The sequence below is a fragment of the Rhea americana genome, unplaced genomic scaffold (genome assembly GCF_003343005.1).
Source record: "Rhea americana isolate MKP2758 unplaced genomic scaffold, rheAme1 scaffold_136, whole genome shotgun sequence".
NCBI classification, from domain to species: Eukaryota; Metazoa; Chordata; class Aves; order Rheiformes; family Rheidae; genus Rhea; species Rhea americana.
The window spans coordinates 2,294,135-2,312,048 of record NW_028185439.1 but is presented as its reverse complement, the minus strand read 5'-3'; the positions used below and the strand labels follow the sequence as shown (position 1 = coordinate 2,312,048).

At 37.8% G+C, this 17,914-nt stretch overlaps 1 protein-coding gene across 7 annotated transcripts in view; it reads right to left on the bottom strand.

The window, feature by feature from the left end:
- The window catches only part of ST3GAL3 (ST3 beta-galactoside alpha-2,3-sialyltransferase 3), a 188,298-nt gene that overhangs the window by 125,132 nt on the left and 45,252 nt on the right, over positions 1 to 17,914 (bottom strand). For all 7 annotated transcript variants that reach the window (XM_085298218.1, XM_085298215.1, XM_085298219.1 and 4 more), the window contains one exon: positions 14,338 to 14,380. In XM_085298218.1, the coding sequence (XP_085154344.1) occupies positions 14,338 to 14,380 (43 nt within the window). The remainder of the gene's footprint in view (positions 1 to 14,337; positions 14,381 to 17,914) is intronic.

Below are 17,914 nucleotides of genomic sequence, written 5' to 3'. Positions count from 1 at the left end.
GTTAGTAGCTACTCAATTCTGTAACAAAAGCAGTGTACAGAAGTGAAGTGTATGAACAAGCATCTCCTTCATATTTGATGACAACATACTTAATACACTGTTGGATATATTGCTACTTTGAATCAGGAAACTTCCTCCTCTCTAATTGTATTTCTTACTTCCAAATAGAAGAAATAATATTATTGACTGTATATTCTGCAAAGGCAGCCTGACAAATTACCAGGACATCCTGCATAGCATTACAAGAGCTTACATTCAGTGCTTGTTTTATAATCCCAATTACTGCTTACACCAGATGGGTCAAGAACTATGCACTCCAAACAAATCAAGTTACCCTCTTTACTAGTAAATAGCTTCATCTCACCAGTTTCATTATTGTGCCTGCAGTCAAAAAATAACTAGATTATAATTTCTCAGGGCATTCTGCTTATTCCTTCCAAGTGCTAGCATGTTAACCTTCTCCTGGAAAATCACCATCATTTCATAAACAGTAAAGATCTACATCAACAATGCAGAATTTTCGAAGCAGCTCTTTTAAAACTTTAGGATGCAAGTTATCCAGGTGTGATGATTCCAAGATAACTATTAGTAGTAGCAGCTTACACAGAAAGCTGCTATGCTCAGTCAGCCAGGACTATCATACTGTTAGTCTTAAGGTGGACCTCCTGACAAAGGTGGAAAACTTTCCTAAATCATTTTGCAAGTTCGAGTACATCTACTCCAACTCCCGATTCTCCTGATTCGGTCAGGTTCCTTGACACACATGGCTCAAAGTTGGCCATAGGACAAATTTTTGCTCTGGACCCTTATTTCCCTAGTTAAATGCTGTATTGCATTTGGTAGACACCTGGAATAAAGCATTCAGTTTAGTTTCCCCTGAAAGATGGCCAGGAACTACATTTCAAAATCAGTCTCTGAACTCAACCAGTGCATAGTAAAGAGATTGTGGGATTTGCTCCAAAATTGTCGCACTGCTCCAAAGACATTAATGAAGACAGAGCCACAATGGTTGGAGTGTGCATCTGTTTTTTAATTAATATCAAGGGGTCATAGATCTTTGAGTAATATGTTTTATACAGCATTTATAGTCTAATAAAAAGACAGTTTCCAGTCCCCAGTATGTTTTTTCATAATATCTCGTGGTCTTGTGAAGCAAAAAAATTCCATTCGAGAGGTAAAAACCCTGAAACAAAACCATAAACCAAGCCTCCCTTCCCAGCTGTCAAGGATCTTTATTGAAGAAAGAGATGAGAAAGTAAGTGCCCGCATGATTTCTCCCCTTCATTATAGTTCTTCAGTCTCACAGTAAATATTATCAGTTCACGTAAGATGTGGGAGGACACATCTGGTGGGTCTGGTGGTGCAGTTCTTTTTACTGTTCTCTAGCTACCGCTATGGAGTCACAAAGGAAAAGAGGTCACTAACAGCAAGAGCACGCTTAGCACGCATAGTAGTCACTTCTTATAAACCACTATTAGCAGAGGGCTGAAAAATGTGTTTGCACATCTACCTTTAAGCAGAGTCAAGGTTACCGTGTCATTTTGTCAGGCAGCATCCCCTTGAGCGCACAACATTACGGAAACACGATGAGCTGATGAACCTTCCTATTTTTACGTGGCTGGAGCTCCACTTTTGGCAAGAGTGCAGTGTGGCTGAGAAAGCACTGCACAGAAATTTAAGGAACTCTTACAATAGCTCTGTTAGAAGTTTCCAAAAACTTTGGTTCAACGAACTACATGAACTGATGACATGCTATTTGCTGTTTTTCTAGTTCCAGCTGAGGAAAAACTAAACAAAAAAATGAAATGAGGAGATTGGAAAAAAAAATAAAAGGAGGAAAAGTGGAATGCTTATACTGAGAAAGACAGGAAATGCATCTATCACACTATAGCCAGCTAAATAGATGTAAATATTTTCAAATTTTACTTCAGTATGTAAGCAAACTCCTCAGGGAGGTTGTATGACTGAATAGGCAGAAAGAGGGCCCAAATCCCTCCTTCTGAAAAAGATATGATCCATGCTAAAAAAAATGTCCTGTTCTGCTTCTCCACCAAGAATTGTGGCTTCTCATGAAATTAATTTCTTAACAGAGAAGATAACCAACCAGTACTTATACTTATTTGTTTGGACTATCCCAGCTGACACCAGCTGAAGCAGATTAGGTTACATTAAACCGCCTTGGGGAAACAAAGCTTTAAAGACATTCTATTAAAACCCATGACCCATCTCCAGGGCCCTAAATGAAAGCAAGATGCAGAATCAATGATGTCTTTGGGAAATATATGCTAGACAGAGGGACACTGAAAGCCAAAGACCACTAACACAACTGGGAGTGTCATTGTGAAAAAGTCATTTTTGCACAAACACACTGAAGAGGTTTCCATCCACACACACACACAAAAAAAAAATGGCATGAGGATTCTCATTCTTTAGTAAATTCCATTTCAGGTCTTTGACATAATAAAAAAAAAAATCCCATCCTGGAATTAGATCAGTAGGCAGAATAAGGAATTTCAGATTAGTCTAAACTATGTAAAATTCATAAACACTTTCAAAAATACAGTTGTAGGTTGTTTGTGGTTTTTTAAAACCACAAAACTATATCATTGTACTATCTCTTTTATGCAAAGAATCCAACAATCCTGCAATATTCTGAAAAAGCTCTGGAACTTCTCAATCAATAACCTTTTATCACCTCCTAAATAAGCCCCAGCATCCTTGTGGATAAAAAGTTGTCAAGCTAGAAGAGCTTTTTACCCACAAAAAGAGAAACTAAATGCTGAGTTTATAAAACTGCAGTCAAAGGATGCAGGTAAAAACCCAAGAGTTCAAGGTACATCTTTTATATGATCTCATACTGCATATTACTCAGAATTGAGCAATGTTCCTGATTTCCTTCAGTTTAACAAACTTTCCTCCCTTGTTTTTTTTTTTTAATTTTTTTCCTGCTACATCTTACATTTAAGATTAGTATCACAGAAGAAAAAAAAACAGAATTGCATTGAAATAGACACTGATAATGAGCAAAGAAAACAGACCATTTGATTCTTTTTATAAAAAAAATAGGAAAAAGAGAAAGCAAGTGGCTTAAATATTAATTGTTAGACTAAACAAAAAGGATGAGTTACACAAACTTGACTTGCACAGAAGACAGCTGTTCACTGAAGGTAGGAAATGTGAAATTATAAATATGAAGATGACTTCTTGCTCATTTCAATTATTTATAAATATTTAGATAAAAAACTTAAAACTTTAAAATAATGCAACTTTCTGATAATCCAACATCATTCCTGAAAGTGTATTTTTACAATTCTTTTATATTTTCTATTTATTCCAAATTACAGGTTTCTAGCCTCAGTAAGAACAGCAATAAACATCATTATTGTTTTACAAATAAGAGAAAAAGATGACAAAACAGCGAATAGTTACTTGGAGAGCATGTTGGGATTCATTTAGCAGTCGTCTTAGGAGTCAATAGAGAGAGATTCTTTCTTGAATTCCTTTCTGAAAGGATTGCCTAAGGAGACTATCTATCTAAACTTGTAAAAATAAAATACAGTAATCCTCTATTTAAATACCTCTCAATACTCACCACTTGCACAGTGACAATAAAAAGTGAACCAACTAAAATTCTAATGGTTTTTACCCACTGAAGTAAAGAAAGAAGATATATTGAAATATCATAATTTTATTGCTATAACTCTTGGTCTTCATCACCACCTCTCGTCTGTTACACCTAAAAACAGTCAATGCTTTCTTTGGATCAGGAACAGCATCTTTCTGCTTATAGTGTAATAAATCAAGCTGTGTAAGTCCAGGAAAGACAAACAAGTGCTAAAGGAATTAGAACCAATAGTTCAATCTAATCGGAATTCAGGAATCCCCTGCTCAAATTAGTTGGAATCAGTTCCTCTGGAAAAAAGATATTCCTCCAAAAGGCTAGAGGTGGGGAGAAAAAAAAAAAAGAAAAAAAAAACCCACACACCAAATTTAACCTCATTATGCCAGTATGTTACAGAAGCCAGAAGTAGAACTGAGTTCTACTGAAAGATATTGAAAGGTCTAAACTCATCTCAAAGTTGGGAAAACCAAAGCTACACCATTTCCTGGAGAACTACCCTAGAATGAAGAGTATTTCGCATCGGATGTTTTCTCCTTCCCCAAACAATTCTGCTGATCCCTTCCAGACACAAGGTACCGGAGCAGGCGAATCTCCAAGCCTGGCCATTCCTATTTCCCTACAAAGGCAGTTCACGATATTAGCCCTTCATGCTTCTGCAGCTCAAATCTTAGGGGAATAAATTCCACTGGGGGGGAGGGGGGAAATCTCTTAGTTACCTGATAGCAAATCTTAACCAGAAGAGTTCAAAACACTCTTTTTTACTTTCTCAAGTAACTTTGCAGAGTAAGGATTACACAGGTTACCCACAAATAAATAAATAAATAAATAAATAAATGGGGGGGTGGGAAGGAAAGACCTGGACAGCCTGCTAAGGAATAACAACTTAATTCCTTTTAATCAAAGAGGCTTTGGATTTGGCAAGGGCTCTAACTTTTTTTTCCCTTGGGCTGGACTAAAATTCCTCTAAAATTTAGAGGAAAAAAGCTGGTCAGTGGATAAATTGTTTTAGATGGTATGCTGAGGCTAATTCACAATTGAGGGATGTGGTTCACCAGTAATTTTACAAAATGTGTACAGTCATGAGGGCCTGAATTTTTCTCACTCTTAAGTAAGAATTCAAAGAAAGCTGTTTTCACTGACATATTATAGACAGATATCATGAATTTGAACACACATCAATTAATCTAGTAAGTACATACTGAAGTCTTAAAAAGCAAAAAGCTACATATTGAAAGGAAAGCATTTCCTCCAGAAATCACACATAGTAACTCTGAACTGGAAGAACACTTGCAGAGATGGTGACAAATGCGTCTTCACAACGCTAACAAAATCCAAATCACTGTAGGGCAAATAATTAACAGCCAGAACTATTAATGGTAAGAACAGCTGCAGAGCCACCCAGATCCAATGCCTCTCCTATTTACTCCGAGATACATTGTTCTAGGGAATGCTTTTCTGCTAAGATGACTTCTCTTAAACTTCAAACAGCATCTGTCAGTCTGAAAAGGCCATTCAACCAACAACCAAACTGTCACGTGTAATGATGAGGAGTCAGAGACTAGAATGAAGTTTGTTGCAGAGTCCAAATAATCAGACCTTCATCTCATCTCACCCTCAACTTTCTTCTGGTTTAGGATGGATGTTCCGTGAGGCTATTCATCGTTCCCTAAAACAGCACATACCGAGAAGTTTTTCTAACATGTTTGGTAGGTAGGCTATGGGGGTGCTCCAAGGTTAAGCACTGAAAGAGATTTCACTTCTCAGCAGAACATCCTTAATTCATGAACATAACACTGCAAAATCACAAATCTGAATTTCATGACAATGAATTACAGTGTTGAATCCTGCATGTATCAGAGTGCCTGACTCAAAGAGCTAGTCAGATGACATAACCATCCTTTGGTGACTTCTGCCTTCAGTGATGTAAAAGGTGGCACTGAAAGTAGGTGAAAAAAGATGAAGGAAGGTACTGAATATTTTGCAGCTGTAGAGGATACTGCTCACACTTTTCAGGTCTCCAGGATTAGTCCTTTTCAAAAACTTATTTCTAAATGGAAATTAAAAGGAATAAAATAAAATACCTCTATCCAAATGGGTTGAATTCACACATCAAAAAGGTCTTGTTTTGTTTGTTTGACAATTTTCAGTTTATCCTCTTTTAACCCACTGAAACAGATTGCAGGGCAGACAAAAAACAGCTCGTATGGATCTGTGAAATCCCTGCTTCCTCTTTGGAGGCTCTGATTCTTGTTGCTGGGAGCAGAACTGGGACTGACGCGTGTGTCAGCAATAGGGCTTCTGGCTGTTTTTTTTAATTATTTATTTATTTTCTTCTCTGAGCAGAGATAGAACCACATGAGGTTCTGCATACCACAAGGAGTACAGAGTATTTCATATAAAGCAATACTTAATCGCTTGGGTTCCCCGAAAGCAACTAGAGGAAACCTTATCTGAGCTTCCCAATCCAGCTCACACATCAATATCTTCAGTAACTGCTGCAGCACTCCCTGCCTGCCGTGCCACGCGAGATGCAGCTATGCGTACGCTTCCTGCTAAAGGCAGCCTTTGCAGCGCTTTGTTCAGCATGATGGGCACCACAACACCCAGCTCTTGCCCCAGCCCTATGAGCTCTGGGGTCTTCTGGAGTATTTCTCCAGAGCAGATGTGTCAAGGATGGTAGCAATGAAGTACTACATCTTTCTTCATGTTTCTCCACAGAAACAGCAGAGTTCAGTTTACTGCCTGATACCAATCTACCTTGTCCTTCAGACCTAGAAGTACTCAGAAGACTAAAATAAAGTGTGTTACTACACAAGACTTACGGTCAGATTTCTAGCCATAAGACTATGAACAGAAAAAAAAATTAATTCTGGATTATATTTAATAGGATTCCACTAGTCTTTCGCCTCCAGAGTTCCTCCAGCCTATCCTCTTTGTAAAAGCTATGGATCATGGTTTCATAGCCTATCACTACCTGCCAGGTCACCATCCTCTCTTCTCATTCTAGGTAATTCTTCTTAATTACAGCAACAGGTTTCCCGTTTTCTTTCAGCACAGATGAAATATTGATTTCCTACCTAACAAATTCTAATCATGGCAGTTAAAAGTATTGTTTGGTTTTACTGCCCTTCTCTAGCATGCAAGAAGTTGATATGCATTTTCTCCACCCACCTCTTCCCTGCCTTGATGACCTAACACATATCCTTAAATTTTATTTATGGTGTCACTAGCCATATACAACTCTGATGTATCTGGTCACATTACAGCAATACAGATGACAAATTTGGAGGCAGATCAAGCACACCCCACTTAAACATCCTCCTCATCAGCTGCAGAAAGATATGAATGAGCAGCTGACACCTAAACTGTGTCTAGATACCAGAAGAGTGTTTTTCAGAGCAAGTGTCATGCCTTAGATAGGTTTGATAAACATTATAATGTACTCTTGACAGAATGACTCCCATTGAATTGTTGAGAAAGGCCAGATGAAGATTCCCTAATACTTTTCCAAGGGAAAACAGAATGGAAGTAAATTTGTTTGGGCGTGGAACAGGGCTGACCTGCAACAGGGGAGCTACATCAAGCCAGGCAGATGCAGTCGAGTTGATATCTGGTGATCAGATGCCTTTGGGACTTCCAGAGACAACTCTTGCACCAGTTTACTGATAAGCTGTTCAGTACCATCAGTGCTTTGATTCAGGTCAAGCAGCAACAAAACACCTGTTTCCCTAACGCATGATGCAACTATGTTCATTATGACTGATAGCAAGGATAAGGTGATGAACGCCAATGTTTTAGCATAAATATATATCAAAGACCACAATCCCATAGAAAACTAGTCCTTGCAATAAACTGTATAAGCAATTAGGTCCTTACACTGAAGCAATAAAATGGGGCACCTGTTCCATCTCTGTCTCAAAGATAAAGTATTTCTAACCTCTTTACCTGAAGTTTTGGAATTGGCCTGTGCTTAGACAGCTCAATCCAGTACAATGACATGCATTTATTCACTTATCATAAGTTATTCAACAAGCAAGGGGTCTTTGTAGGAGGATACATTCAGTAACTAGAAATTTAACAATAATTTCTCAGTTCTGAAGCCTTAAAAAAAAAAAAAAAAAAGCTTCTCAGCTTTTATACTCTCAGTCTGGCTGGTTTAAAAAAAAAAAAAAAAAAACCTCCTGCCCCCCACAAATCTAGTCCTAAGAGGAATATACCTATTGCACATGTGCTGGGCAAGTAAGTGTCTAACCTTCATGGACATTCATCCAAAGAACAAGTCCCTTTAACAAAAAACATTTCCTATGTATCTGTACAATGACTGGAATTGTATGTATTACAATTTTAATTCTTTTTTTGGTGGAAACCCATATTGGCAATATGTTACAGTGCTCAGGATCAAAAATGGACTGAAAAGCTTATGAGTCATCACATTTTCCCTTTTAAAATATTGGCACATAACTTTCTGCCAAGAATATGGAGTTCCCCTACTGTTTGAAGATTTATTAATGATCTCCAGCAGTCCAAAAAGCCCTCAGCTACTTCTTTTAAAATTATTGAAAGAATGTTGTCCAGACATACCAATTCAAAACCACATGCACTTACTATCTGCTGCTTGAGATTTTTTTTGTTGTTGTTCTAAAGAAAAGCATATAATTTTTTCATCCAGACAGAAAAAAAAACATGTATTTACTGAACACTTCTACCTTTTCTGTAAATACATTACCACTGTTTTCACTTATCCTCTATGTAAATCTGGTTTTCCATGAGTATTTTTTCTTTCTTTAAATGAAACTGAACTTATTGAGGCAAACAGTAAACTGCTCTTAACAATGCCCAGCTATTCATATCTTTTTACGTTACATTCTTCTCCCAAATGATTTGGTTCATAATTACTTCCAGCTTCAGGAAACTGCCCCTTCTAAAAGCACCAAACACTTTAAGCATATACATTTTAAGTTATATCTGTAGCTAGCAATTTTAAGTTCTACAGTCTTTATCTTCTTTTTCTCTTGCAATTGCATCCAATATAGGTATCCCAAAATTAGATAAGAGATTCATGTGAGGGATCTTTATAAAAATTCCAAAGTATCAAAATTGGAAAAAAATAAAACGAGCTAAGAATAGCAAAACAGATAACTGGGATGGTAATGACATCGCAACAAAATATGGGAAGTTGAAAATATGAACAACTAACAGCCTGGCAAATGAATCACTGAATAGCTAGGATTCTTTTTCCTAAGCATCTCAAGTGCTTCAACAATTAGTGCAGGTTAGAAGCAATCAGGCAAGAGGACATGAATTGAGAGTCAAAGGAAGAAATACCATATGCCAGGAAAACACCAATGTTGCAAAGCATGTTAAGCATTGGAATATCAAAAAAAAAAAAAAAAAAAAAAAAAAAAAAAAAAAAAAAAAAAAAAAAAAAAAAAAAAGCAGAGACACATTTGCTTTTGGCACTCAGAATCCATTCACTTAGCCAGTGAGATGCGCATTACTCCTGCCTGGGCAGGGAGATCATTGTGATTTCTTACTTTTTCCTTTTTTCCACAGAATTGTAGGAATATAGAAAGTCAAATAGGAACGGAAACGGGGCACAAAAATCCTGCAGCAGCAGGCACCAGCAAAGTCCAGCATTCCAACAAGTTTATTGCTTATTTTTACAGTGCTTAATAGCAAAGTACCACACATCGACACACACATGCTTTCAAAGCAACCTCCCACCTTAGAAACAAAATGAGGGGAAGGGGCTCTGTTTCAGTTCTTCATTAYTAGAGCTCTGAAGGAAAGAAACTTAAACAAACAGAGGTAATCCAATCTGTGCGTTTCTCCCTAGCCCAAACTTCCTCCATTTTTACAGTCTTCTCAAAGTCTAGATCAAGTTTCGTTCGAGTTTGCAGGGTGAAGGCTGTTATTTTTGGCTCTCTCTTTTTTTCTCCCCTCAAAGACCCCCATGTCTTCATCTGTTATTTTTAAAGTGAAGTTTGAAATCATCATGAATATTCAAAAATTTATGTCTCCCAATCTACTCTGTAAAATGTCTAGCAAAGTACAGTGCCCACTGAAAAAAGAATATTCCTCATTTTAATTAAATACTACCCAAAAATTAAAAATATATATAATATATATATTACACAAATATATTGTATCTGTTATATTAGTATCTTGCTAGTGCAGTCAACCATACTAATCTCATAGTTAATTTTTCAAATTGGGAAGGTAGCAATTTTTTCCTTGTGCTTCTACTTTTAAAAAAAAATTTACTTTCTCCCTCAAATTATAATACCTACACATTATAACACCAACTAGCTTATTGTTTTAGCAAAGAACTTATCTCCAGTATACCAAATGCTGCTCATGAGGTGAGGCACATCTTGTAACATTTACATAACGTAATCAAGGAGCAGTTCATTCACAGACAAATAAAGCCAATGCCTGGGACAACTCCAACATTAATCACGCAACTCTAAAATTTGACAGTTAAAATCTTCACTGTGGCAGCAGGTGAAGAGAAACATCACATCCTGCCTTACAAGCGGACATCTCTCTTATTGGTGTTTAAAAGCACCAAATTGCAAAGCTAACCATAAAAGTATCTTTTTAAGGTCACTACGCCAAGCATTCCCAAAGTAGTAAGTGATAAAATACAGAATAACCATGCAACCTTCATCTGGACCTCAATAAATATGCTTTAGAACAGTCTAACTACAATGATCATATATCCTTCCTCTGCAGAGCTCTCGTTTCATTCAGTGCAAATGTAGTTTCTGCTCAGAGAATGACTCAGGATTTGCAGTGAATGAGACACCCTTGTTTCTAGGACCTGGCCAGCCTCAAAGAACTACTGCAATATAAATATTTAATAGCAAAAAAGCATGCAACACTTTTGCCAAGCACAGATGTTGGAAAGCAACTGCAAATCTTGGCATTTGGTGGCACCTAGTAATCTGCTGGCTGAATCACTAATGTGATTGATTGTTTTAAATTGTTCAGGAACTACTGGCCCCTGCCAAGAGTTTAGACTTGTGAATTGTGACTTATTTTTGGTATCAGTGCGTTTCTCTACACAACAAGTACTGGATTTTATTCTTGAAGCTTTGAAAGTGGTATAGGGCTCTGGTGCTTGTGAAGCCTAGGAGAAACTGATAGAGTTTACTGCTTACATACTTTGGACATATTTTGTTTTGATATTCTGATTTCAGCAATTAGGTTATGGTCGGTACAAACATAACTAAGAAATGAGCAACTCTTGCAATAATTTTTTTACTGATCTGGTCCTGAGGATCCTTACGTCATATTTGACATTGAAAATCATTAATCTAGAAGTTGTGCTGCCTATAGATGTCTTCAGCTTATCATTCATGCTATATTTCAGTTCATTAACAATTCCTATCTGGATAATATCCTGCTTTTCAAAAACTAAGAGACTTTCCTAGAGTTAGCCTGAGCATAGGCAGCAAAGTGTCGTCTTGATAGTCCCCTTTCTGAGAAGCTAGGCCCTGTGTTTCTATTGTCACAGCAACAAGGTTTCCAGCTAGAAACAGTCCAGTTAGAAGCATAAGTACAGTACCGTAAAAATTTTCTGTCCCCTTCCAGGTGAGATGCTCGCAATAGCAGCCTCCTTACTCCTACAGCGAGGCATAATTCTCAAAGAAAACACATCTCAAGGACTTTTGATAGCTTTCTCTTCTGAAGGAAACAAATCTGTTTTCCTTATCATTTCCCCAAATGCATGAGAAACAGTGAACAGCATCATTATATTGCTGTAACCACAACAACATGTATCACATCTGAATAACATGCACTGGACACCTACAGGGTAAAGAATGCAGATGTAATAATGAATGAAAAAAGATGCAAAGACAAGGGGACATACTACTATGTATTCACATCAAATAATTTCTTTTGTATGATGTTATTTAAAATGCTGGTCAGAGCATTTACATTTTATCACCGATCTACCTTTGTAAAAGAAACGTTAATTCTTCAGGCCATTAGTATAAATTGTATCAACTAACAGCAAGGAACAGATTTTGAACAAATGAAAAAATTAAGGAAAAAATAGCGAAACCTAATTGTTGCCCCAAGTGCTTCAAGTCGCGCAAGATTCTCACATGCTGTCAATTAAGTGAACTCTATAAAGTTACGATCTGTGGCAAAATTCCACTAGAAGGATTATATCACAACAACAGACGTAATGAAATTACTTCTGCCAACAAAGTCATCAGTGCAGAACATATTATCCTTTTTAACTCTCTGGGCAAGTTTTTTTTTTAAAAAAAAAACAGAAAGTGCTTCCACGGTAATACCATCTTGATCAAGTGTCACAAAGTAATCTGAATTTTAATGATTAGGTTCTACTTAATTCACAGTACGTACTTAGAAAACGTATTTGGTATCCTGAACACATGGTGAACTTGTGGAACAGCAGCAGAATCATCTAAGCTTCATCATCTGTCATCTATCTTTCAAAATAATCCTTATTTAGTATGTTTAATGACATTTTCATCTTTCCTCTAGCTCCTTTTGCTATTGAAAAAAATCATAAAATAATTCAGACTGGAAGGGAACTCTGAAGGTCATCAGATCCATTCTCCCTTCTCAAAGGGGGACCAACTTTACTTCCAAAGAAGAAAAAACAAAACAAAACAAAACAAAAAGGAGAAAACCCAAAGAAAAAAAGAAAAAAAATACAGTTGAAAAACCAAAAGCAAAAAAAAAAAAAAGAAAAAAAACCTAAACACACACACATCTTTTTACCTTTGTAACACTTGATTTCTTTATTACTTAATCTATCTTCATAGCATTTGTTTTAGTCATGCTGATTTTAGGTAATAAGCCTTTTCAGAAGCTAACCTTTTGGCTGATTTGCTTTTAAAGCAAACACGCACATTTAGGATGCTATACAAACAAATTAAATAGTTACCAAAGAAAATACAATATAATTTTTAATCAAAAATAACAAAGTTTTTAGTCATGAGGAGTTTTTAAATAAAATCCTTTTTAGGGTTCTGGAAGCCTTCCAAAAAGTAAAAACTTCATTGGGCCTCATACAAAAATATGAGGAGGAACAGGCCACGTCTCAAAGAGCTATAATCTAAATAAAGACAGCAGAGAAGAGAAAAAGGGGATGTAATGCAGGCATGATGGGAAGGAATATTCAATAAAATCTGCTAAAAGTAAAAGTGAGGAGGACAGGGAACACAGGAAGAGGGAGAGCAAGGCTGAAGCAGTGGCTTAGAGAAGGCATATTGGTGTCTAGAGCTGGTATGCCAAAAGCATATGGACAGTCAATAGGTGGCTGTTTTGAATACTACTGGCATTATAAAATATGTTAAGTAGTCTGAAAAAAAAATTTTTTGACTATTGAAAAACCTAAAACACTCCCCCCCCCCAAACACCAAGATGGTCATTTAAAACATACTTATTCTCTTCACAATTTTGGCTTAATCTCTTAACTTTGGCTTCCCCATGCATAAAATTGAAGATAATACATCATCTCATCCCACAATGTTGTAAAACTGAATACGCTTCTGTCTGCAATTCCCAAGGAAACCAAAAGAAAATTCCACAAATAAATGGGTAGTTCTCCAACCAGCACAAGCTCCAAATAGTAGTCAATGATCAACTCTCAGTCACTACACTAAATGAGAGCAGAAAGAAACCTTGACCAGTTATTTATTCACTAAACATCATCCTTCTTGCACAATGAGATATAAATCCTTTAGAAAAATCAATATTCCTTCTTTCTCAAGTGTATGTATTCTTCTACTTTTTTTTTTTTTGCCAGTTAAACTCAACTACAATCATTTATTTACCTTTCTTGTTCAATAAAAGGTCCTACCTGAAGACTTTCATTCACTGCAAACACAGTCCTTAGCACACTTATGAGACTTATTCCACTGTGGGAACTCCCAAGCCGTTTAGCAAGACTAAACTCAACACCTTAATACTACATCCAGTAAGGACAATGAAACTATCTAAAATATTATACAATATATGCAAATTCAAGCCATTCAAGGCCACTGGATTGCTTCAGTGTCTTTTTAAGTAGCAGAGGCAAAGACTTTTAGCAGTCCTGCTCCTGACACCAGAATTTCTCCATGGCTGTTAAGCTCAGAAACAGAGTATCTAGTGACCTCTAGTGTCAAGAAGTTCAGTCTCAATTTGAAGGATTATAGCAAAAAGCAGAATAGCCTTACATGATGGATACCAAGTTTCTGCACTTTGCTCTTTGTTATATAGCAAGTGGTCACTACTGCTATCTACTATTGAGGTTCTTTCCACTCTAACTTACAAAAATAACTGTATCCATTTTTTTAAAGAACCAACTGTAAAGGACTCAGTCTAATTTATTGAGATATTAGGAGTTTGACATTTCTCCTGTTTTCAAATGTTTAATATATTTTTGCTCATTTGGAACAGTAGGATATCTAGGACAGAGAGCTGTCCACATGGCTTTAGGTGGACATTAATTCTTTAATGACCGATTAAGAGGATATTAATGACAGTGAACCACAATCCAAGCCCACCAGCAGATCGTTGTGTGGGCTAAGAAGTTGTAATTGCCGTATTGCCCCAGGACTTGGTTGTCCTGGGTAGAAGTATATGGTCCAGGAAGCCAATCCAAAAACGCTGTCCAAATGTCGTAGAGTTGTTTGCAACAGAAATCTGTGAATTCAGAAACAAAATAAAAGTCCTACTGTTTTACTTACAATTTTGAGTCCAGGTTCAGGAGAAAGCCGAGTTTGTCATATTCTGGAAAACAAAAGCAAGGGACATAATATCATAAAAACTGCAAGTGTCTCCTCTGCAAAAGGCACCGAAAAGCAACGAATTCTTATAGAAGGACACTAGTTACTTCTTAATGGAAATAGCTATATCATAAATTCCAGTTGCTAGCAGCTGTTATCACAGACTACTGTCAAAGGTATTACCAAATTCTCATTTCTGAATCGCAAGGAAATACTAAAACAAGAGCATGAGAGGCATCATTGATTTAGAAATCACTAGAATTAATTGAGATATCTGAAATCAAGGCAGCAAAGCACCACTGAAATAGCATGTGCAACTGCATACAAATCTTCCCTGCTAGCAGTTGAAATCATTTTGCCAGTAATCTGGCAAAAAGCACTGGCATTTTGTCAGTGAAAAGCTGCTTTAATAACTTCTGTATAAAAGTAAGCTTTGGATTCAGCATCTCTGAATACATTGTGAACTCATAAATCAAATACTCCCTACAAAAAAAAAAAAAAAAAAAAAAAAAAAAAAAGAAAAACTTCTCATAATTCACCAAAAATGTGTAACAAAAAAACCTAAATGGTGTAGTGACCTCCTTGTATTTGGTTATCCTCTAGGGCCTCCTTACTCTGACAGCCACCTATCATCTCACTATGATACAAGATAATACAAAGAAAAATTAAAAGATAATCCCTCAGAAGCTTAACGGTCTGGGTATGTTAAAAGAAACAAGACGACAAGTACTATCATAACCTTTCTGAAAGGGCACCATGAGGAGGAAATGGAGAAAAGCTTTCCTTATGAAACAATATCAAAATTTTTTCTGCAGGACTTTTACTCACAAGATCGCAAACTCTTCATGCTATCATTTACTGACAGAACAGGAAAGCTTAAAAACGTACCTAAGAAAAAATCATGGCAAGAGACACAGTGTAAACTGTGCCATTGATTTCAATGCCATCAAAATTTAATTCCTGGTTAATAGGAAGAACTATGGTCTATTTATGGTCTATTAGTTTTGCTAATAGAAATTGCAGAACATGTGAACACCTGATATCAGCACATCCTATCTCTTCTCTACCAGCACATGACATGCAACCTACCTCTTCTTCGTTCACCTGACCCCCCACACCTTTTTCATACTGAAAGTTGTATTTCCCCTCATGTGTGTCTTTCCCCGCAACTTCCTCCTATTTTATTCCTCCTACAAGAAATTCTTTTATGCTCAACCTTATTTTCATCACTTGTATCATCTGTCCCTTCAATCCTCCTTTCTCTTGCTTGTCCACTACATCACAGGGCTTCAGCAGATTGCCCATGTTCTTCTTCCCCATTGCCATTTCAAGAGCACAGTGATTACCCTTCCTGCCCACACAGGAAGATATCTGTTCAAGGCAAATGAGCGCTGGGGAACTTTTGTTAACCCCTGCCCCTTCCTAAAACATCCATACTGAACAAGCAGCAACAGATAAAGAAAAAGCTACAGCCATTGAACAATCTGTCATCATCCTAATTCCATACAACTAACACACCCTACCTTCCTAAGAGTCAATACAGAAAGAGAAAATGCAGCATAAGAGATACATCACCTCATAACTGGAGAACACCACCCTGGGCTTTCTACCAATCCAGCATTTTACGAGCTTTGCAACCAAAGCACCAGAAAACCACACATTAAACGCTCAGAGCCACACACGCCATACCTCCATTGCTACGATTCGTAAGAGTTACCTTGTGCTTGTCACAGGCATTTCACCTTCCCTAGGTTAAAATCTTTTACTTGGCAATGTTCGGTAATGATTATTAAGTATAAGGTAATTTTGTACAGCTACACATGCCATATCTGATAAAGGCACCTTCCAGAAAATTGGAAAAAGTTTAACAAAACACTATCTCTGGTTCAAACAAGAAGCAAGAGTTTGTCCTGCGCTTTCAGCAAGGTGTAAGTGTCCCCTGTTATGCTCTAATAAGGAAAACTGAGGCATCTATACTTCCTCCTGCAACCTGCTGGCGAAACACGACCAATCTTCTGCAGGCAAAGAAACACTGCCTTCACAGGTGGACACCTCACACTTGCAGGAAATTCTGGGAACAACCGCATTATTGTTGTCTCATTTTAAGAAATTAATCTCTATCATATGCAGCTCCTTCGACGTGGACACAAGAAGCCTCCACGTTTCACAGATTCAGAATTAAGCTTCCTTGACAGCATGAACTGGAATCTTGCTACAGGCTTCTCCTGTCATTTGGCCTTTGTATTCATAGTAATGTAGCTAAAAGTCACTGCAGCACACAGCAATGCAGCCCCTGTGCTGGCTGGAAGCAGCCTGGAACCAAAAAAGACAGATAAAACACCAGACACCTGGAAAGCCAAAAGCACAGAGCACCAGCAGCAGGAAAAGGCAACTCTTGCCTGGAGATCCGTATTTAATTTAAAATAAAGTAAAACACAGGCACAATAAAACAAAGGGAAATACAGTTGATTCTAAAATACAGTGTGATTAGGGTGTGATGATTAGAGATGGACTGAGCTGATCACATGGCTCACCATAAGTGAAAAGGGTAGTCCCACTCCTACCTTTCCCTCCCTTCAAGCTACTTGGCTGCAGGTTCCTTCCTGGTCACTCATCTAACCTCCCCACATCCTAAGCTCTGGGCTTGCATCAGATCCTCCACCTTACTTCACCAACTTAACCAGCTGACACGCAAAAACACTCTTCCCCCTTTTTAATGGGGTAGGAAAAAAGAAGAGCTAGAATACCAGTGAAAGCTGGGGAGCAGGGGAAAGGGAGAGAAACACCAGTTAGGGTAGAAATACTCCAGCATCTCCACAAAACACTCTTGCATCAGCAGGCCTTATTAACTGGTTTAATGTTGGTTCCTGCTGACCCATTTGGGGGTCTCTGCACTGAGGCCCAGTGCATGTGGTTCTGGAGAACTCGCTTCAGATCCAGCCACATTTGCTAGGTATGATCCAGCTCATGTCAGATCTACACCCTGACTAGATCCACTGCACTTTCCAGGAGCAGGCCAGCTTACCAGGCTGGGCGCAGTACCAGAACTGAACTGGCTCCTGGGCTCACACAGCACTGCAGGAGCACAGCATCCTTCCCTGAGCCCTCAGGCAGGGAAGTGGATGCTCTCCCACTCTAGGTGGAATCAGCCTTGGGTCAGGATTTGTACTAGCTCCATTTGGAAACCATGGGCATTTCTTGATGTCATCCTCTCAGCTCAGAGACAACGTGGTCCTGCACAGAATCAGACTGAGTTTGAGTACTGATGGGGTATTTGGGTTTCTGGGCAGCAGAAAAGATGCTGTAATGTTTCCTGACTCAGACCAGCTGTGGACACAATACAGGGATTTTCTACAATACAGGGATGTTCTAGCATGTCAGCTAAGAATACAGATGAACCTGAGCTGCCCCCATTTGTGATACAGATAACTTAGCTTTTGCCATTACCACACCTGCCTCCCTAGTAGGATTTCATACCACTCAGAGAAACAGTATTTCCCATCAATCTGCAGATTATAGTGGCTCTGTGAGATAGGAT